The sequence below is a fragment of the Hippichthys cyanospilos genome, chromosome 20 (assembly GCF_059441005.1).
Source record: "Hippichthys cyanospilos isolate Australia breed blue-spotted pipefish chromosome 20, RoL_Hcya_1.0, whole genome shotgun sequence".
Taxonomy (NCBI): domain Eukaryota; kingdom Metazoa; phylum Chordata; class Actinopteri; order Syngnathiformes; family Syngnathidae; genus Hippichthys; species Hippichthys cyanospilos.
The window spans coordinates 3,085,733-3,106,948 of record NC_142388.1 but is presented as its reverse complement, the minus strand read 5'-3'; the positions used below and the strand labels follow the sequence as shown (position 1 = coordinate 3,106,948).

Here is a 21,216-nt window from a genome sequence, read left to right as displayed (position 1 = left end):
TCGAGGTTCATCGTGCTACTGCTCAGCACAGGTAAATTCCTTCAATCGCACCAACGAGATTCACAATGGGCAAGGGCCAAATATTCAAGTATGGAACATGTTCTCTTATAAATAATCTGTGTTATATTTCTTTTTAAATGTACTTTATTATCAGCTGAGCATTTAGCACCCAGCGCTTCAGGATATTTACATTTGATCGCAGCTATTCACTGGAAATTGGGACCAGGCCTGTGTGCATAGCAAAACTCGACATATAACGGACACTAATTGTTTTTAAAGTTTATTAATTGGGCCTTTTTCCTCGAAGGCTAAAATGAGATTGACACCCCTGATATATGGACAGATTCTTGAATGAATTTAACATGCACGCTTTTGGACAGTGGAAGCCGCATAAAAGACAACCGGGATTGTCAGAAAGCATGCTAACCGCTAACACTGCTATGCACATACCCAAGAGAAGTGGTTAAAGAGTACATTTGTTCAAGTTTATGTGGTTTAGATATTGACAAGACATGTTAAACATTGTCGTAGTGACATACATTTAACTGTGTAAATACCCGCGAGAATGTAAGCTTAACCACGAACAGGCAAGTCTTGTAAAAAGCAACTCCAGAGACTTTTTGGTGATTCTTAATGCGTTGACGCCACACGCTGACTTAATCCACAGCGCAAACCCACCCATCGACGGACACACCCGTAAGTTCAAAGTGAGCAACAACCCATGGCTGCAGTCAGCTCACTGGGTTTCGTGCTCAAGTGTGTGCTTTGAAATTGTGAAATCCGGCTGCTAGAAACTGGCAGGACCAGATGCGCCTTTACATACTCACTGTGGGATTAAGGTCACACCCTCCTACGCTAGTACTCCTCTTTTCTGTCGGCGTACCCAGATCCTTTTTTTCGCAAACGAAAGGAAGGAAGGCCGTGTTCAACCTCCACCAGCTGAACTGCATTATTTATGCGCACAATGAGAGCACTTTGTGTCGCCGTGCCAGTGACTCAACTTTTCTGACATCAATTATGTCACCAAAGGAGAATTTTTGGCCTCAGTGAGGTCACAGTGAAGAGGTTCGAGCTGCACATAACACATTGTTTTCATTCATCACTGAAGTCCTACAATTTGGATGCTTTTAACATTATTAAAATCTGAACACAAACAATGTCAATCATTAGAGATGTTTGATACTACTTTTACCAGGATACCAGAATAAATACTTAACTTTTACATTGAGTCGTTTTTATTCAGATTTGTTTCGCCTTAAGTATCAGCAACTGGTATCTGCATTCCTGTTGAATATCAGTAACTCACAATAAGGCCTATATCAACCAGATACCGATTCTTGGCAAGTGGTATCGGTGTTTACCCGTAATGAAGACTTGGGCATACTATGCAACTGAAATTTCATATTGTCATTTTGGTGGCACTATGTATTTTTTAACGTAACTAATAGGGAAAAAAACGGCGGTGGTCTTTCTGAATGTAGACGAGGCGACTTGAACGTGACGCAGCCATCTGCTGCTGAGTCTTTGTCACGGTTGCCATGGAGATGAGCGCCAACAAAGAAAAGGTATCTCTTATTGAGCTCCGAAGGAGACTGGCAATGCAGAGTGGAAAATGAGTGGATTTTTTTTTTTTGATAGAAGAATAATATAATCAAATGTCATCAGTTTTGTGGCCGTGTGTGTATGTGCGTGTGTGTGTGTGCCAGTACCAATGATGGCTCAGCATATTCCTCCTGAGGCACAACAAAACAGGCTTCTGTGGTAATTATTGGCTCCCTACAGGGGAAAACTAATCGCATGCACACACACACAACATGAATAAGTGGTGAAAATGTTTTGTTGTAGTAGCTACTCACTAACACACACACACACACATAGTTTTTTTTTTTTTTTTGAGTAAGTGTGTTTGTGTGGCCTTGCTACACTTAAGGCTGAATATTACAACAAGATCATGTGAACAGGAGAAGATAAAGAAGTCATTTGAGCCTGAAATAAAATGCCAAAAGTGCAGTTCTGGTCACATGACCAGCCTTTGTGCCAGTTTCGTTTGTTCCATGTTTTGCATGCTATGTGGTGAAGTGGATTTTTGCAGTATAATGTTATATTTAATTTACAAGAATATAATATGAATACAGATTGTAAACACATTGTTAAAATGTATGAATTGAGAACAGTCAGAAACATACACTAGTGACAATTTCTGCAAATAAATTTCCATACTGTACATACCTTGTATTTCCCATCAGTTTACGTTATTATTTTTCGCGTAATCTTAGTTTTTTCTTCTTAGCGTCCTATTATTTTGTGATTTGAACACACACATTCTCCCTGTACTTTTTAATTTTGTTTACGACTTTTACACCTTATTCATTATTAGTGGTGTATTTTAGTTAGGATAGGTGAATTTTTGTGTTCTTTGGCATTATTTAATGTTTTTGAGGTTCCGCTAGAGCTAATTTCAGCAGTCAAAGTAATTAATATGTAAATGTCCAATCATAAAAAAGTAACGGGTGTACCAGTACTTGTAACTTTGGTGGTAAGTGATATTTTATCAGGATTTCTGCGTGTATCTGCAAGAATAGTATGTTTTTCTTTTCGAATTAAGAGCAAACCGATTGTAACATGGAATAACATCACATCAAACAGTTTAAAAACCACGGAGTTGATTAACTGTCGTATTTACCAACCAAGCTATCTCATCACCAAATGATGCAAGTATAAAGAGTGAAACAGAGAAACAGCCGATCAAAACGGGAAATGAAAGTGAACTTACTTTAGTCGAGAAATTTGTCCGGTTACTCATTGGCGGACCTCCTTTCCGAACCACCTGCCAGCGATCTGTCACACAGACGTCAAACCGCACAAGAGCCACACACGTGGAATACACAATGACAGATGGCTCAAGATTGGCAGTTTATTTTTGACACACCCGCTTAAATTTAAGGAAGAAACTTGTAAAGGTTATTTCGACTCAGAAACTACCTAAAAAAAAATCTCGACAACTTTGAGGCTTATTTTGAGGCCCCTTTCTGTCCTACAGGAAAGTCTCACATTCCGGAGAGTAGTAACAAAGGGGGCACACTAATAGTTGTACTATTTAATGAGTGCACTTGTTGGATGGTTTCCTGTTTGGTGGACTGAATGAAGAACTGAAGGCAGATTACAATCAAAAGTGAGGAAGTGGCAAATAAGAGGATTGTCTGATATTAGCTCCAAAGTGTGGACCATTTGAAGGTCAGGTGACCTTTTTAGTTGTTGGTTTTGTTTATCCAAGGCAATTTTTGTCCAAAGCCTTTGGGTTGCCTTGGAAGAGGTCAGCACATGGTTCGTGTCGTTCAAAAGGCCTCGGCAACTGACGAGAGGGCTCCAATAACGGTGACAATAAAATTTATTCCCAGCAAGTGCTGGAAAGCAGAGGGCCTGCAACTTGCGGTATTTGTGCAAGTCAGCAGCAGGTCAAACTTCAAGGGAACAAACACGGCCTTTCCAAACGGGGAGATAGCGAGACAGCGTTTTCAGATTGGAGGAATTCCTGGCTTGATGATCTTTATACACAGAAACGTTTTTTCCCACCTGCGTTGTTTAGGTTTGCACCAGATAATAATCAACAAGTTTCGCAAGTGCTCGCAGCCAAAATTCACACTTGCTGCTTTTTCACCAGAAGAGCGGAAACTCAGAGCAGTTGATTTGATGAAAGCTGCAAGAGTTAATTTGGCGCTTTCAATATATAAATTATATATACTGTGCGCAAACATGGACGAAAACGTTCATCATTGACCCCCCCCCCCCAAAAAATGTTGTAAATTTTAATTCAACACAAGGGTAACCGGTTTGTTAAAAAAAACAAAGAAATTTGATAACTATCTGATTAATTGTCAAGCAGATAAAATTCTTATGGACAATTCAAGGTTTATGAATGATTAATCAAATGTTTAAAAAATACTGATTTGTTTATTTTTGATTGGAAATGAGCTGAATACAATCGAAACCTCTGCACAAGAGATCGCATACTCTTGTGATAAGGAAATAGTGCCATGTTGGAATTTGACACGTCACCATCTAGGTGAAATTTCAGCACCCAAGTGTCTTATGTCACCATGTTTCTTTGAGGTTAAGAACCATGCCTAATTTTATAATAATATGTGTATATGATTTTACAATGTGTTCCCTTTGATGTAAAATGCTTTTAATGTACCACACAAGGGTTAATGCTAAAAAAAAAGAAAATAGTGACTATTTTTAAACTTTTGAAATGCAGTAAACTATAACACATTGTAAATGATTACAAGTGTTTTAACATGTTATTTAAAAAAATATATATATAGTCGCAGTGTTGAAAGGGGGGAAACATTTTTTTAGACTATTTTTCTAAATTATTCCTTCTTTGAACATTGCAACCATTATACAATGCAGTTATTTTTGAAAAAGCGCATTTATTATGCGTAGTAATGCTACGGCCTTGAAAGCATTCCTCTATGTCAGCATTTGCACGGAAGAAATGTGTCACTTCCTACTGGTGACACACACGACTGCTTTCGTTTAACTCTAACCTCCTCGACGACAATCTTGGCTTGGATGCGCGTCTGACGTTCAACCTTTGTCGCCTTGAACCGAAAACCTCTTAGCTAACTTCCACATCCGACGCGTGGGCCTTTTCCGAAACGGCCGCGTTTAAGCTGACTCGTCATTGAGTCACGAATTGATGCTTCCTCAGTGGAAAGAGTCGGCACTTCTGCACTAACGTGGATATAATCATCTTTTTTTTAATTACTTCAAATCAGCATAGCAAAAAAAAAAAAAAAGCATAAAACAAGTGTGTGAAGTAGAACATGGGTCACTTTGAGCACCAAAATGGAAGTGGTAAACACTTGGCAGGGTCCGAAAATGTCAGTCAAACTAAACAAGCGCAGCAAAGAACAGCTCTCCTCACAAAAAAATCAAATAAAAATAAAATGATGTGTGTTAAGGCAGCTGAAACTACAAACATGGAAGATCTGTGTGACAATGAGCAAAAAAAAAAGAGAGATCCATATCACAGTGTGTAATCCAACGTCCAAAAGGTGTACAATCACTTGTTGTTGTCGAGGTCCGAGGAAAAAAGAGACATTCTTCAAAAATGTTGCTGATAAAGGCAAATTTGTCCTCAAAAGACTCTCCCAACCTTTGGATATGTAGCTGGAACGTTCGTGGCAAGATTCCTGAATATCGCTGTGGTAAAGTTGCAAATATAAGCAAAGCAAAGTAAAAGAAAAAGATATTTAGGGTTATAGTGAGTAAGGCTGTGAGGAGGAACCTTGCCATGTAAAATAAAGGGAATACAGTGGTGTCCGCTACAATAACAGCAAAGAAATTGTAAATAATTAATGGTCATTATAAGTGCCATTGAAAAACATTTTAAAAGTGGATTCCCCTCTCGCCCCAAAATTAAAAAAAAAAACATGAAAAAGGTAGTTTCCGCAAATACAAGGTGTGGGGTTCACCTCAACAATCTGCAATTAGATGAACATTTAATTTTAAAACAAACAGAAAACTATTGTAGCGTAATCGTGACCAAATTGAAGTGCATTTTGACTTGCAAGCAACCGGACTTCATTTTTCAAGTTCTCGCTTCACTAATTCTCTTTTTTCCAAAACAAAATTTACAGAACCAGCCAGCTATTTTTCATGGCCATCTACATAGGACAATATTTTATCTAAATTTGAATATCTTAATAATTACAATTCCAAGCTGGTTGCCAGAAATTGACACAGATTCTCATTGAAAGCGTCTAATTTAAAACAGTGAACCCCATCTTTTAGCAAATGCCAAAAAATCTGCAAACGGTGTGTAATTGCTTATAAATGTCACAAGATGGCAGCAAACCACTTTTCGACAAGCAGAAACCAAGAAAAAAAGAAATCTACAAATAGTCTGTGATCGATTGCATTTCCACAATTTCCAAACTTGACAGAAATCACTGGAAAACTCGCACCCCTTAGCAACCCTAAAAGTGAGTGATCAAAAACGGGAATCAAAATAAGGATACAATTGCTAAAGAGACGGCGTCATCTCCGAGCGGGGTTACGATTTGTAGTTTGAGGTAAGCCATGTGAGGCCCTCGTAGAGTCCATCCCCGGATGTGGCGCACGAGGGCTGCACGTACCAGTTGCGGTCACGGATGCGCGTCAGGCCCAGCTTCTCCTGGATCTCATGGGGCTTCATGGCATCAAGCAGGTCCTGCTTGTTGGCAAAGATCAGGATGATGGCGTCGCGCATCTCCCGGTCGTTGATGATGCGGTGGAGCTCCTGGCGGGCTTCGTCGATACGGTCCCGATCGGCGCAGTCCACCACGAAGATCAAGCCCTGCGTGCCAGTGTAGTAGTGTCGCCAAAGCGGACGGATCTTATCCTGACCTCCCACATCCCACACGTTGAACTTGACGTTTTTGTAGGTGACCGTCTCCACGTTGAAGCCCACTGTGGGGATGGTGGTGACCGACTGTCCCAGTTTCAGCTTGTACAGGATGGTGGTCTTTCCCGCCGCATCAAGTCCAAGCATCAGTATTCTCATCTCCTTGTTGCCAAAGATCTTTGACAGCACTTTTCCCATCGTGTTTACCGTGCATAAATACGCTTAGAATTACAAAAAAGAAATCCTTCTAGACGCTACAGTATGGCGTTAAGACCTGAGTGGCTGTGTGTCTAGCCCTTGAGGGATGTTTCAGTCTAACCTGTGCTCTTGAGAATCAACATTTCCAGGGACGGCTCGACGCCTTCTTTCACGGGGAGAGGCCCAGTCCAAAACCGGGGCTTCACACTTCCTCCTCGGCCGCCGGCTGTCCACACTCGACCCGGGGCCTGTCGACGAATTTCACCGCCGCGGTAACGAAACTGCCACTGGTACTTTTCCGACGAACGGCTTTGGAATTCCCCTCGTTCTGCGACAACGGGACATGAAGGGGAACAAGGGCCGAAAATTGTCACTAATTCATCCGACTTTCTTCTCGCTTTCCCTCCCTGTGTGTGACACAAGAGCGGGGAGGGGTGTCAGGACGGAGGACGACAACTTTGTTGTGAGGAAGAAAAAAAAAGAGCCCCGTCTTTAGGCACATCAAAGTGGGGTGGAAAAAGACTCACCAGGGCAAATAACGTTCTCCCCGCGGTCCCCGGGACGTTTCTTCCCTCTCAGGCTTCTCTTCACCCCGCTGGCTGACTCCCGAGCTACGGGCCGACGGTACTGAGTTACCGGAAAAGGTGCGGACCCACATCTAGCGCCACTTCCTCTACGCGACTCACAAACTAGCTGACTACTGTGCCGCCTTCAGGTATTCATGGAAATTTCAGAAATGTAAAACATAAAGCACAGAAGGCGTGAAAAGGGCGTGCCCCTTTGTTATTTAACAGTTGTCTTATTTGTAATGATTTAAGGGCAGCCCTTGAGCAAGTTACTACATTTATTACGTACAGAATGCAGTGTTGCATTTTACCCGTTTGAAGCCAAATGTGTACAACGCCGTTTTCTTTCAAAACTGTTTTCGTTGCCCCAATAAGCAATATTAATATCTATATATGACATATTTATAGTCTCTGTACATACATTACATTTCCCCTTGTTCACCCTGGTATTTTAAAACCAACATGAAGAACGATGACATTCAAATATCCTGATTTTTTATTTTCCAAACGCACCGAGCACCAATGCGCAGGCGTGTCCCAGACTGTTTGATTGGCTGCCCAGGCGCCATTTGAGCTTTCAATTTGTGTCTCATACAATCCGAAAATGTCACGTTAACTACAAGAATTTCACAGATTTGGTCACACGTTGAGTCATTAAAGTATATCTTACGTCTGCAATCATTCCTTCTCGGGGTGAGGTGCACTGCCTACACTCGATTTCTTTTTTAACTTTCCCTTTTTCATTCAAAGCTCCTGCGTTCGTTAGTGACGTGGAGGTTGTGTGTGGGCGCCTGGCGGGAGGTGTTTCGTAACGTTATTTAAAATAATAAAAATAAAAAGTAGGCTCACGGCCAGCAAAGCTCACAAACATCCGCAATTTAGATGTTAGTTGTATTCATTGAGTATTACTTTTAAATGACTTCCTAACAGCCTTTTCTCTTAATCATTTGTTTCTCTTGTGTTTATGTCTCGTAGTCACTTTTCAAATAACCCGAATGATTGACTGCTGTAAAAGTAAATTTACGTAACTTGTTAAGTATAATTTAATTGATTTTTTTTTTACTCAAACGGATTATCTTATTTTTCGCCATGTTTTTCAAACTGCGCCCTCTAATGTTGACTTCTTCCATTGCAGACCTTATACACAGCACTTCATAAAGAGGAATGGTTGTTTAAAGTAATCTATAATTTAAGATTAGTTGAAGTAAAGAGAATATTTGAAAACTGTCAACTCGAGTTTTTAACGTACCGTATTTGCAAATCGGTGTGGTGGAAAAAGAATACCAGGAGTGGGGTTCGAACCCACGCGGACATATGTCCATTGGATCTTAAGTCCAACGCCTTAACCACTCGGCCATCCTGGTACATAATGCTGCTGGAAGGACAAAATAAAAAATATAAATCAGTTACGAAAAGCTTGATTACCGAAAACTGTAATTTTATGGTTATGAGCTAAAACAGCGACTTTCAGTGTGACGTTTCTTCGTCGGCGAAGTAACAAAAACTGTACACAACGACCCATCACAGATTTACCCGCTAGCCGAATGAACATACCTGTTCACATGTTAGCATGTTTTAAGACGTTAACGCCCTAATCAGATAGAACCTAGACATGGATCTAAAAAAAGCCGTTTTCATCGCAGATTCAGGCCTCTTTAAAACACAGAATACTGCCACCTGGCGCTCAAAAAGAAATACGACATACAATGCAATTTAGTATCTTCAACTGTGAAAACATTGTCTTCTGCTCTCCAAATTTACCTTGATTGGATTTTATATTCCCAGGAAAAAAAAAAGCTGTTCAAAAGGCTTTCTGCAGATTTCTGTTTTCCAGGTCACTAGACTGAGCAAAAAAAATTGTCTGCTGACTCGTTACAATTTTGAACCTTCCGCTTCCACTCAGTGCATTTGCAGGTGGATCAACCAGTTTATTCGCTCGATTCGTTCTGTTCATATGGCAAAAATGGAGCTCGGTGGCATATACAAATGATGACGTGACAATAATAACTCGTCGTTTGAATTAATTACTTTTATTTCTCGATTAAATTGCAAGACTATAATCTGATGCTGTCTCAAGAAATTCATGGTCGAAGACATTGAAATCTCTCATTCTGAATATCTGAACATCTGTTAAGATATTAGTGTTGTATTAATGACTATAATAATGTCTTGTGCTACTTTGGAATGTCTCAAGATACATATTAAGCCTTTTATTGGAAAGATATACCGTATTTACACTATTAACGATTCTTGCACTATCATTATGAAATAATGTCCAATTGTTGAATGTGATTCAAAAACATCCCTCTTCAATTTATTGATTAGTTGACAAAATAACCGAAAAATTAAACAATCATTTTAAATATGGCCATTATATTCAATGTGAATGTATTTGTTTATTTATGTATTTATTGTAGTGGTGAGGGGCATTGTGGACATTCTGATTTTAATAATTTTTTAATGAAAGCAATAAACCCAACAAACATTTGTTTAAAGATTTATTTTTGATTCATTCAGAAATAAACCATGTGCAAAATGTTCAGACAACGAACACAAACTGATTTTGAATCAATTTTAACATAGCTTGTACTAGGGATGTTCAACACCACTTTTATCAGGCAGATAACAGTCCGTGCAATCAATGTTGAGTGGTCACCGTTACTAATTACCGATACCAATAATACTTTGAATACACAACATTTCCCCCCCAAAACAGTGACATAATTTTAAAGAAACACCAATAAATTCCAATATGGCCTTTTCTCTACTTTGTAAAAATGATCCTAGAGAGTCGCCAATACCAGAATCGTAATCAAATAAGGCCAGTAATCAGCCCAAAACTGATACTTGGTATCGGTACCTGCCCATCCCTAGCTCATACATAACTCGCTTAAATGCCACAATTAAGTAGTTATTAACTATTGTAAACACGTCTTGTAAACCACCCATCTAGCATTCTGCTGCTTGCTTGTGCAACACCTCATTTTCAATCTCGCTCATTTCAAAATTGTCACTTTTCAAAATGACAAATTTATTGCCCAGCTCTACTCTCAATTCCATCTGTTCTTGAATTGTTTTGCACCCCACGTATCCACAATGTTTTTAATAAAACCTTTCCTACCTTTCGTTACCATGCCCAGCGATCTCCCAAATGTTTTACAGAGGTCGAACGGGGAGAAGGTACAAATTTACTTTTTTTCGCTTTATTTTCTTTTACAACACACAGTGCACTGGAGTAAACACCACTCTTATGCAATGCCATGACTCCGCCTTGGTAGAATGACAAGTGGTGGTTTGGTTTTAAGCAAAACTGTCTTCATTTGTGGATGAACAAGATCGAGTATTAACAGGCTGTTGGACTGCATCAGACTCTACATTAACGCTCTTTTAAAAAAGACAATGCGAAGTCACAAAAAATGAAGCATGAAGTGGTGAGGGAACACTGTATTTGTTTTGATTCATTGTCTCCAACACGGTAAACACGGGCAACATTGCAAAAAGGGATTTTTTTTCTTGTGTTTTATGGCCTTGATGAGTTCCAAATTGCTTTTCTGAGTATAGTTCTGAGTTTTGGCTACATTGGCTTCGATGTTATTGAGCATGGAGCACTGCTCTTCTGTCAGGGCGGCCACATCCTGGAACAGTTCGTGGACCTCCCTGAGACGGGCCTCCAGCGCCACCAGATCCTTGTGTCTGTCTTTGATTTCGCTCAATGCCCAGCGAGAGGAGTGGCCTTCTACGTTGGGCAGACTCTGGGACAACTCGGCCCAGCCTTCGCAACCTTTGTCCACGAGCTCATCTAGTTTCTCGTCTGTGATTTTGGTCCCTAATATGGAGGCTTGGCGCTGGATTCTCTCCCGACAAATGGAGCGCTGCAGTTCCTCCGCCTGGTTATAGCTCCCCATGGCGGTTTGGAACGCAAGGACGAGCGAGTCGAACTGCATGCAAGCGATGCGACTGGAAGCCGAGTTGGGCCCCTCTCTTTCGGCCATCTTTTTGCTCTCCTCGCCCAGCGCCATGATGCGAGTGTGCAGCTGCTGCCCTTGCTTCTGGATCCCCCTGGCGATTTCGTCCGAATCCCGTTTGACGGAGGAAAGGTGGCGGACGGTGGTGCGGAAGCGCTCATTGTTCTTCTTCAGGCGCTCCAACTCCAAGAGGAGCAAGGAAATCTCCTTGCGGATGGACTCGGCTTCCTTCAGGATGCTCTCGATGTCCAAGGAGTTCTCGAAGACGATGGCCTCTTGAGACGGTGGCAGTTTGCTCTCGTCGTATTCGAGGTCGTCCTCGTCCTCGAGGGCCTCGCTGACATTGCGCAGTCTCTCCAGCATGTCCCGCATTCTGCCTCTGGAATACAACCAACATGTTATTGTTTTTACTTCTGCTGCCCCCGCATTCTGCTTCTGGAATACAACGAGCATGTTATTGTTTTTACTTCTGCTTGTGCTTAAGGCTACTCACTCCCCCTTAAACCCTTAAATTCACATTTTCAAATACAGCATTTGTTCCATGGAATTGTACAATTCTTTTGATTACCTTTTTCCTCCCTTTTATTTCTTTCACTTTGTTTCATAGCTTCCTATTCGAGCGCGTTAGAGTTTTACATCCAATTTTTTTTAGCTGTTTTGGACGAGCATGGAGACTCCATGCTACTCCATATATATATATATATATATATATATATATATATATATGGAAAAAAGTATTAGTATAATAACATTTTACTGTTCATTGACCACCTGGCTTTGTTTATAACAAAGACCCTTTCACCTAACATACGTAGGAACTCTCTGTGTAGCTAGGTGAATGATGACTTTGATAGATAGAGTCCAACACTGACATATTGTATTTCAAGGTTTTTGCTTCCCTTCTTGTTTTAATTACTTCTACTCTGGGGCTGGTTTTCATCTTGTCGGCATTCACTTCTGTGTGAGGGAATAAGAATTTTCACTTTTACTTATCCCTGCACATTCTTTTGCAGAGCACTTGTTTTTGCAGACTATTTTACTAATTCCACAACATAAACCTGAATGAGAAAATACTAAGATGTGTAAAATTGTTACCTGGGGAAAAGATGAGCACTTTGAACAAACTAAAATGTAAACAGTAAGTAATTCTAGGTCATTAAACATCATAAAACCCAATAAGAAAATGCCAATATGAGTGAATATGTGTGAAGTTGAGCAAGTGACATCTGCTTTGAAGAATATAAACTTTAAACGATAAGTCATTTCAGGTCATCTAGTAAAGTAACCTGACCGACAAAATTCTAAGATGTGCAAAGTTGTTAACTGGGCAAAAACTGCTCACTATGAAAAGTTGAGATTCTAAATATTGCCATTTCATAAAGCATCATCCACATCATAAACTTGCCTGAGACAATACCAAGATTTGTAAATTCGTTATTTGTGGACATTCTCAACAAATCCCTCATAAACGAGTCTGCCTCCGACTGCATGCATAAGCAATATCTTGCACTAAAAAAATTGCACTACATGATATTTTGCACTACATGCTATTTTGCACTCCATTATTAGCACCATTGTCTCTGTTTGTGACATAAATCATAAATCTGACTAAGAAAATACCAAGATGCATAAAGTTTTTAAATGGGGCAAAAAGGTCCTAGTATGAATAACCAAAAATGCAATGAAGAATCTAAAATCTAAACAATGTTATTTCAAGTCATAAAATATCATCCATGTTATAAAGCCAACTGAGAAAATTCTGAGCAAACTACATATATTAAGAATATAAAATTCGAAAATTCTACACACGCTAAAGCATCATCTAGATCATAAACCTGACAAGATGCAAAAAGTTATCTGGGGAAAAAAGTGCCCACTTTGAATAATTTGAAAATAACACACCTCGGCCTCATTTTCTGGATTGCTGATGTTGAACACAATGTACCGATTGTCAACATATTTTACAACGGCACACCCCGGTTTTATGCAATATAATCACCAAAAGAAGCCTCGGGAATTCTTTATTACATACATGTCAACATATTTTATGATAAGATCATAGTGAGAATTTGAAAGCACAAAGATATCCAGTCTATTACCAAACATAAATGAAGCAGCGCAAGAACCCGAATGGAATGTTTTGCCGTTCAAAAAAAACCCTGCAAAACCCGCCAAAAAGTTTTGTTCATGAAATAAACATCATTAAAATCCGTACTGCACAAATTACGTCAAGCTCCATCCACTTGCTGCATCTATTCAGCTTACCTTTTTTTGATTTCCTCATCCAAGGTCCAAAAATTGGGTAAGCCTAACAGCACGTCCGCCTCTGATGAATTAAATCCAAACAACTTACGACAGCATGTTTAGATCTTTCTTCAAGGAAACTTTTGCTGTCTGATGTGCAATCCACGCAGAAGCCACATCCCTTTCTGGGCCCTCCTTTTTTTGTCCCAATTCTTCCTGGAAGGTTTCTTCGCTTCTTCAAAATGCTTTTTACATTGAAGGAAGTTCAAGACCGGGTGAACCTGTTCATCAAACTCCACGTCACGCCATAAGGAATGTTTTGAAAAGATTCTTTTTATGTCGCCTACAAATCATTATGAAATATGTTTTTCTCTGATAGTTATTAATGGTCTCATTTACATATCATCAACTGTTGGACGCAAACCTCCTGACCACGACAGTAATGCAACAGTAAAAAAAATGCACTGTTCCATCGCACAGATGTTTTAAAGGTGATAAAAAAAAAAAAACTTTTGAGCTTGAAGCATTGGGACATGGAATTTACTGAAATGAAAAGTATTCAATCAATGTTAACAGGTGAAGACGAATGTGCACTGCCTCTCAAAATCATAAATCTTTATCGCGATTAAAAAAAATAAATAAAATATATATACTGTATATATATACTGTATATATATATATATATATATATATATATATATATATATATATATATATATATATATATATATATATATATATATATATATATATATACACAACCAGAAGAAAGGACCAATACATATTAATACAATTATATGTTCTATGAGTATGTTCTATACGTATTCGATTTGATTTACTGAGTAAATAAATAAATTCTATCAAAATAAACAAAAATCAAAAGATAGGATCAATACATATTAAATACAATTGTATGTTTAGATATTCTAATCAATAAATAAATATAGATACGTATAGAATAAATAAATACTAAAATATTTGATTACTGTGCATTCAAAAAGTATTAAGGTAATCGATTACATAAGATTGTAGTCATTTTTTTTAGGAAATGAGCACTGAAGTAATCAGTTTAGGTGATAAGTAATGACGTCATCAATGACTTTAGGTGTTGAACATCAAAAGTTATTGATATTGATTGCTTTAATGTCTAAAAAATTCCTTACTTTAGTACTTTTACTACTGTACTTAATTTGTTTAGCACCAGTCATTATCGGACGCTCATTTAATAAAACAGTTATAGATATAATAAGTACCTGAGATTGTATATCTGGATTCTTAAAAAAATTTCAAAAAATGCCTTTGGGATTGAATGAGTTAAAGAGATTACCAATTTTACATGTCTTGTCAATCAAATTTTGATTTGCATAGTTTGAAATGTGTTGTATTTATGTTAATTAAAACAGAGAGCTATGGTATTCCTCAAGTGATTTACGGATGTATGAAAACGTAAATATTTATCGCATATCACGGGGTTCATTTTGTTTTTTGTTTTTCAAGAATGACTTTCCTGGAAAGGGCTTGAATAAAGACACATCATGCAAACATGTTTTTAATGCAGATTTTTGTTTGATTTTTGTCAGAGGCAATTCAACATATGACATATGAAATAAAAGCAGTGCCACATAACAAAACACTTTGAAGCTCACGATTGAGCTTTACAGAAAAATGAAAGAAAATAATTTTGGTTTTTAACATTTGCTGTGCAAATTAAAGTTAAAACAACATTTTTCATCATCAGGCAGCAATAATTTAATAAATCCTAGGCATAAAGCACATTCTAATGAACATTATGAACACGCTAACAGTTTGTAACATTACATTTTTTACAGAGTATTTTACATAACAAGAGCTGATTATTCACCGTATAGTAGTTCTTCACAGGAAATTGTTTTATTTGGCACGGGCAGTTTTGACACAACTAAAGATGAGAAACTAATCATGGGATGATCTATTTTAACCATTTTTTTTTTTGGCGCACCTAGCTAAAAGCGTGCACATTGCTTCGTGGTCATCGTGAATGTTTTATATGGAAACTTAACCAGCTTGTCATTTCCCGGTTTTTGATACCCGTCATTAATCTCAAAAACAAATCATAATTGTTGAAGTATTTTTATCCGCGCATTCTTCATTATGCACGTTTCACTTCCTGGAAACACAAAAATAAACCTGCGGGACATCTCGATTTAGACTCCTCCCTCTGTTTTGCTTATTACATAGAAAATATGTGCCAACAACAATCACAATCAATCAGTTCGTGGAAATGGCTTTTCATGAACATTTTGTGCTCGCCAAATTCAAAGACTTCCTGTTTTGTGTTCTGTATTTCTTGTCCACCAATTGTATTCTTGCTAGAGGCTAACTCAAAAACATGTTTGGCTTCGGGTTGGTCCGTTAAACTTCTCGTTCAATTGGAGTCCCCTCTTTCGTATTTAAATTGCCGTCGGCAATGCACTGTCATGCACCACCTTTAATTTGACAATCTGTGGTTAAGTTAAAGGAACATGTTTGATCAATATAACTAGAGTAATAATTAATGATGAATGTCAGTTTTTTTTAATTGTCTTAGTTGTTTTAACACTGTATATATATATATATATATATATATATATATATATATATATATATATATATATATATAGTAGTGCTGTTGAACAATATTAAAATATTTTTAACTCATCAATTGCCACATTTTCCATAATTAACTGTGATTGATCACATTTTCCAAGTTTGTAACTTATTTACTTGAGTAAAATCTTGGAATTGACAGAAGATGATCTAATGAAAAATATTTGATTTGATAGACTGTAGTAATAGAATTTTTTATCCTTAAATATGATTATTTTGCTATAATGAAACATTGAGCAACCTCTATCTTAGTCTATCTATGTGCATATATATATATATATATATATATATATATATATATATATATATATATATATATATATATATATATATATATATATATATATATATATATATATATATATATATATATATATATATGTTTTAGTCAAAGCAAGGGAAACAACTACAAAACATCTTTCTAAAGGGATTGTTTCTGTCGTGACGTTTGGCTTTGCCGAGTTTGAAAAGCGCCTCCTGCAAGACCTCGTCCGTTTTCTGGACATTGGTCTCGATGGAGTTGAGCATGGGGCCCTGCTCCTCCACCAGCAGGGCGACATCCAGGAAGATCTCGTGGATCCCCTTGATGCGGTTCTCCAGGTCCACCAGCTCCTGGTGGCGCTTCTCGATCTGGGACAGAGCAGCGCGAGCCGTCTTGCCTTCCGCCATGACGTTGTCGGTGAAGATGTTCCAGTGCCCTTTCTCGATCATCTCCTCCACTTCATCTCCCGTCACCTCGCGTCCAACGATCTCCATCTGTCTCTGGATCTGGGCTTTACAATTGTCCCGGTGGCTCATTTCAGCCTCGTTGTAATCAAACATCGCGTCGCGGAAGCCGTTGCTCAGGCAGGCGTACTGGGTTCTGGCGATTCGCGTGACGGCCGAATTTGCACCGTGCACTTCTTCCAACTTGTGAGCCGTGTTGTCCATGTCCCGCAGGTTTGACAGCACGCGCTCAGCCCGCGTTTTTATATCAGCACCGATGGCGTTGGCGTCCCTTTTGATGGTGCTCATGGTGGTGACGCCCTGGAGAATGCGAGAGTTCTGCTCTCGGAGCCGTTTGACCTCCAGACGAATGAGCTGGACGTCTTTGTGGATGGCCTGAGCCTGCTCGAAGATCTTCGCAACAGCCGGGCTGTTGTCGAATACCACCGCCTCGTGGGGCAACTCGTCCTCCAGGTCCACATTACTAAGGGAGTCCGATAAGGCCGACTCGGCATACTCCGTCGACCCCGCGTGGCTGCTGGACAATTCCTGCATGTTGCTCAGTCGGTCCCTCATGGTTGGGCTACAAAATTAAGAGTTTACAGATTTTATGTCTTTGTATGAATAATAAAAAATAAAAAAAAACTTACATAGTAAAATCTAGACAGTGTCCGTCTTTTGCTAACAAACTAGTTGGGATGGAAACAATAACCTGAAGTCCACTTTTTTGGTGAGCTAAACTTTCTTATGATACCTTGATAAGCTATAGTGGTCTTGTCCATCTGAAGGAAGGCGAAAAAGCTACAGTAGGATTAACAATTAGAGGAAAACTAAATTTACAGACTTATGATATTAGCTACCATACCTCTCAAAGAAATAAAACATAATTGTCAGTTGTTTTTAGCTAATTTAGCATTTTTGCTCTAAAAACCGCATCATCCTTCTCACTATGTATGTAATACCAACAGCGGCCAGAGGCGACGCCAAAGACACAAAGATCAAGCACAAATGTAAAAACTGTTAAACTAAACCATCTCCAAAACATGATTTCGGGTGCAGCCCACGTGGCCCGGTACCAGTTGATCCACGGACTGGTACCGGTCCACAGACCGGGGGTTGGGGACCACTGAGTTAGAGTACATTTGCACCTTCTAGTACTAGAAATCATAGGCTCGCTGGCTTTGTCTAAATAGCCTGAGCTAATGATAAGTATTAGCCATATATAAGGCTATTTTTGGCGAAAGCAATCAGACTGCCTTGTTCCTTTGAGGTGGAATCCACCCAGTACTCTGCACAGGCTCGACAGGTTCTCCAATGAATACTTTTGAAGGTGTTGCTCCTCACCAAACAGGTTCCTGAGGGACATCTTTGCTTCAGCATTCATTTTGAATTCTTATCAAGGACAAGCATCGCGTTTAGCAGATACCATGCGATTAGGGACAAATCAGTAAGATATGTTTCGAGACAGATATTTTTTATCATTTTAACAAAACAATGAGGACTTCAGACAAGTTGACCTGGATTGTTTCATGAGATTTATTTTGCATATACTTCTGGAAAGGCAGTCAGGAACAAGAATTAATCATTTCAAGGAATACGAAATTGACAAGAAAAACAATTACAAACTCCTTTTTATGCAAAAACTAGGCGGGAATTGGCCTCTTGAAAATATTTTCCAATTTGTTAAATGTATCTGGTTATTATATGTAGTAAATAAGTAATTTCACATTGTCCATTGATGAATGAAATATACGACCTTTACTATGGTTTATGTATAATACTGGGATTTATTGAGATGCACCTTTGATGTATATTTATGGCTAATTCAGTTTTTTTTTCAAGGTAACACAAGTTATTATTTAAATATTAGTGTTGAATCTCTTGAATTATTAAAATTTTACTTTCTGATTTGAGATTGTATTGTTTTTGTTTGACCACAACTTAATGCTGTACTGAATGAACAACAGGAAGGTTTCACATATTTTTTATTTATTTTTTTGCTTTAGAACCGCTCAAATAAAAATGCTGGAAAAGTGAATTTTAGGGTTAACAGCGCACACAAACCTAAAAGATTCAGTACAATTATGAAGTAAAATATCTTACCTTTGCTGTGTGTCCAATGTTTTTCTTAAAATTGAGGTTACTCTTGTCTCAGCACCATCCTACAGTGCGTAGAGCAGCAATTGGGGGCCCCGAGATGTGCATGCGGGGGAGCAGATATCTTCAGCTGCCGACGTCGGTTGGCTTTTGTGTGAATGTCAGAAGTCACAAGGTAGGAATGAAGACCGGTAGGTTTAGAACGGGAAGAAGAAAAAAACAAAAGCTGTGAGATCAGCTGCTGGGCCAAAAGGACGTAAAGTTTATGCACGTTTCGTCGATAAAACTGAGCTAAATTACACATCTTTTTTGTGTGTGTTTGGTTATTTTGCATATTGTGACTGGTTTGAAGTTTTGAGGAGTTAAAATATAGATGTTAATCCAAATTTTTAAAAATTAGAGGACTCTTGATACTGTTCAGAATACAGGATTATTGTAAATAATCTAAATTAACATTTCAGTAGATGGATGGATGATGGATGAAGAGAGAGAGAGAGAGAGAGAGAGAGAGAGTGACAGAAGTTTATCAAGTTTATTCTTTAATTAAATGGCAGTTTGCCTCATTTGACCTGTGTTTTAAATAAAATGCTAATTATAAATATAATAGATACGTTTATCAAGTTATTTCATAAATTCAATGGCGTTTCGTGATCCAGTTGGCCTTATTTGACCTGTGCCAAAACGGAATGCTAGCTTGAACCCTTGCCACGCCGTTGCGTTCACAGATAACTCGTAAACGTCAGGAGTGTATTTGTTTACCAACGATATAGTCCATATTTTCTGCTAAAATATGTCTGCAACACGAAAGAGAAAGAACGAACATGTCTGTTCTTTTTTTTTTTTTAAAAAAAGTCCACGCCTTCATTTGGGGCATCTCCAACAATCATAGGTTGTTGTGTCTCTAGTTTCTACTACGGTCAGTGAAAGCGCCATACCTCCATCAGGACCCTGATATTTTCTCTCGCTAGTTTGGCGACCTCGTCGACACAAGCAACAAGTAATTGGCCAAATTTTAGATTTAAAAAAAAGAAAAGAAAAAAAAAAACAACCAAGTAGTAAGGATGAAATTATCCGTCATTCGTAGCGCTTGTGGCAACGCCGCTCTTCGGATGCAGCATGCCAGACACGGAAACAGGGTGAGCGGGACATCGCGGAGATGTCAGGGGCCCGGCGTGGCTCACAGCCGGCTTGTGGTGCGGGCGGCGAGCGCTCCGGCTAACAGCGGCACCAACGCCAAATTAGCCGACTACTTCGGGAAGCAGTCGCTGAAAAGTGACGGTGGTGACTTCGACCGCTCTCTCAGGTAAACAAGCTATATCGTTGTATTTTGAGTGGCTTGTTTGACATGTAGTTAAAACGCCGAGTTATATTTTATCACTGATGGACACTTCCGCTGTTTGTGGCGTGTTTGGCTGGCCGCCAAAGGTGCACGTTTCCCGGGTATGATTAGAGACTTCCCCTCGCCACTAGCTGATGTAACCTCGCCTCTTGGTTGCCTTCCGCATGGTAGTTAATCACCAAGTCACAAGCAGGATGGCATTTTAACACGCAAATTTAACACACAGAATCGACTTAATACGTCTTTCGTTCATTCATTCATTGAACGCATACGTGTGACGTCATATAAATGCGCAATTACTGTAGTAGTGCTTCCCCTACGCTGCTTCATTTCCTTGTTGATGAGAAAAAATATTCATTGCATTTCATCACCTCTCCCCAAACGTATCTTTTGTATACCATGCATTCTACATTACACAAATGAAATAATAATTAGAATGCGGTTGATTGATGTGGGCCTGTTTAGAACAGTATTCAAAATAAATGTATTGACTTGACCTTTTAAGTGTCATCCTAAGTCAAGGTTTTGCTGATCTGGACCCCAATAAATTGTGCAGCAGAAAGGATTAGATGAAGAAAGCAAGAACAATAATATTGATTCCTCAGTCTTTTCAAAATAAAATAGGGGTTTTGATGATTAAACAGCAGCATAATCTTCCTTAATTGTTTTCTTTTTTATTGAAAAATTAATACATGCAAAATGCGAACACAATATGAATAAAGATGTATTGTGTTTTATATTGTATTCCTCAAGAAATTGTAAAGGCTGTTTTTTAGGCTATTTTATGGGAATTATTTATTTTCTGTCGCAGGGATGTTGTTCACAGCACCAAAGAGGCAATAGTGGCCTTGCAGAGAAGAAATCCTGCTGTCCAGCCGCTGCTTGCCATTATACAGGTAGTTTGTGTATTTTAGTTGTAGCTAAAGTTCAATAAAAATGTCACTTGCTTAAGTTTTATAATAACTTTATTTCAAAGGTGGGTGAAGATGACAGCCTCTTGGAAATTAATAAGAAAATATCAGGGAAGGTAAATGTCACTCAATGTTCATTTTCCTCATTGTTTAAAACCAAGTTACCAGGGATCTT

General features: G+C 38.7%; 4 protein-coding genes and 1 non-coding gene across 8 annotated transcripts in view; 1 reads left to right on the top strand and 4 right to left on the bottom strand.

Annotated features, from left to right (window-relative positions):
- Window positions 1-4,743: 4,743 nt before the first annotated feature.
- Window positions 4,744-7,354, bottom strand: LOC148406961 (ADP-ribosylation factor 6-like). Of its 2 annotated transcripts, none has more exons than XM_088403300.1 (2): window positions 7,117-7,354; window positions 4,744-6,996 (listed from the first exon to the last, which is right to left on the bottom strand). In XM_088403300.1, exon 2 carries the CDS (start codon window positions 6,587-6,589, stop codon window positions 6,062-6,064), a length of 528 nt encoding a protein of 175 aa, XP_088259426.1. In that variant the 5' UTR covers window positions 6,590-6,996; window positions 7,117-7,354; the 3' UTR covers window positions 4,744-6,061. The 2 variants fall into 2 exon arrangements, with proteins under 2 accessions (XP_088259426.1, XP_088259427.1); XM_088403301.1 differs by having other exon boundaries at window positions 4,744-6,917.
- A 1,082-nt stretch (window positions 7,355-8,436) lies between these two features.
- Window positions 8,437-8,519, bottom strand: trnal-uaa (transfer RNA leucine (anticodon UAA)). The gene has a single exon. It is a non-coding gene; the product is annotated as a tRNA-Leu (tRNA).
- A 1,121-nt stretch (window positions 8,520-9,640) lies between these two features.
- Window positions 9,641-13,542, bottom strand: LOC148406959 (syntaxin-11-like). Its single transcript, XM_088403571.1, has 2 exons — window positions 13,386-13,542; window positions 9,641-11,499 (listed from the first exon to the last, which is right to left on the bottom strand). Exon 2 carries the CDS (start codon window positions 11,490-11,492, stop codon window positions 10,614-10,616), a length of 879 nt encoding a protein of 292 aa, XP_088259697.1. The 5' UTR covers window positions 11,493-11,499; window positions 13,386-13,542; the 3' UTR covers window positions 9,641-10,613.
- A 2,805-nt stretch (window positions 13,543-16,347) lies between these two features.
- stx11b.1 (syntaxin 11b, tandem duplicate 1) lies at window positions 16,348-19,750 on the bottom strand. The gene is made up of 3 exons (XM_088403860.1): window positions 19,727-19,750; window positions 18,798-18,938; window positions 16,348-17,277 (listed from the first exon to the last, which is right to left on the bottom strand). The coding sequence occupies exon 3, from the start codon at window positions 17,268-17,270 to the stop codon at window positions 16,374-16,376; it is 897 nt and encodes a 298-aa protein (XP_088259986.1). The 5' UTR covers window positions 17,271-17,277; window positions 18,798-18,938; window positions 19,727-19,750; the 3' UTR covers window positions 16,348-16,373.
- Window positions 19,716-21,216, top strand: part of mthfd1l (methylenetetrahydrofolate dehydrogenase (NADP+ dependent) 1 like) — a 26,554-nt gene continuing 25,053 nt past the window's right edge. For 2 of the 3 annotated variants that reach the window (XM_088403858.1, XM_088403856.1), the window contains exons 1-3: window positions 19,724-20,094; window positions 20,942-21,026; window positions 21,107-21,157. In XM_088403858.1, the coding sequence (XP_088259984.1) occupies window positions 19,853-20,094; window positions 20,942-21,026; window positions 21,107-21,157 (378 nt within the window). In that variant the 5' untranslated portion in view covers window positions 19,724-19,852. Of the gene's footprint in view, window positions 20,095-20,941; window positions 21,027-21,106; window positions 21,158-21,216 lie in introns of all 3 variants that reach the window. The other variant, XM_088403859.1, reaches the window with a different exon arrangement.

Coding starts and splice junctions, on each gene's coding strand:
- LOC148406961 (XM_088403300.1), bottom strand. CDS start 6,589: ATGGGAAAAGTGCTGTCAAAGATCTTTGGCAACAAGGAGATGAGAATA.
- LOC148406959 (XM_088403571.1), bottom strand. CDS start 11,492: ATGCGGGACATGCTGGAGAGACTGCGCAATGTCAGCGAGGCCCTCGAG.
- stx11b.1 (XM_088403860.1), bottom strand. CDS start 17,270: ATGAGGGACCGACTGAGCAACATGCAGGAATTGTCCAGCAGCCACGCG.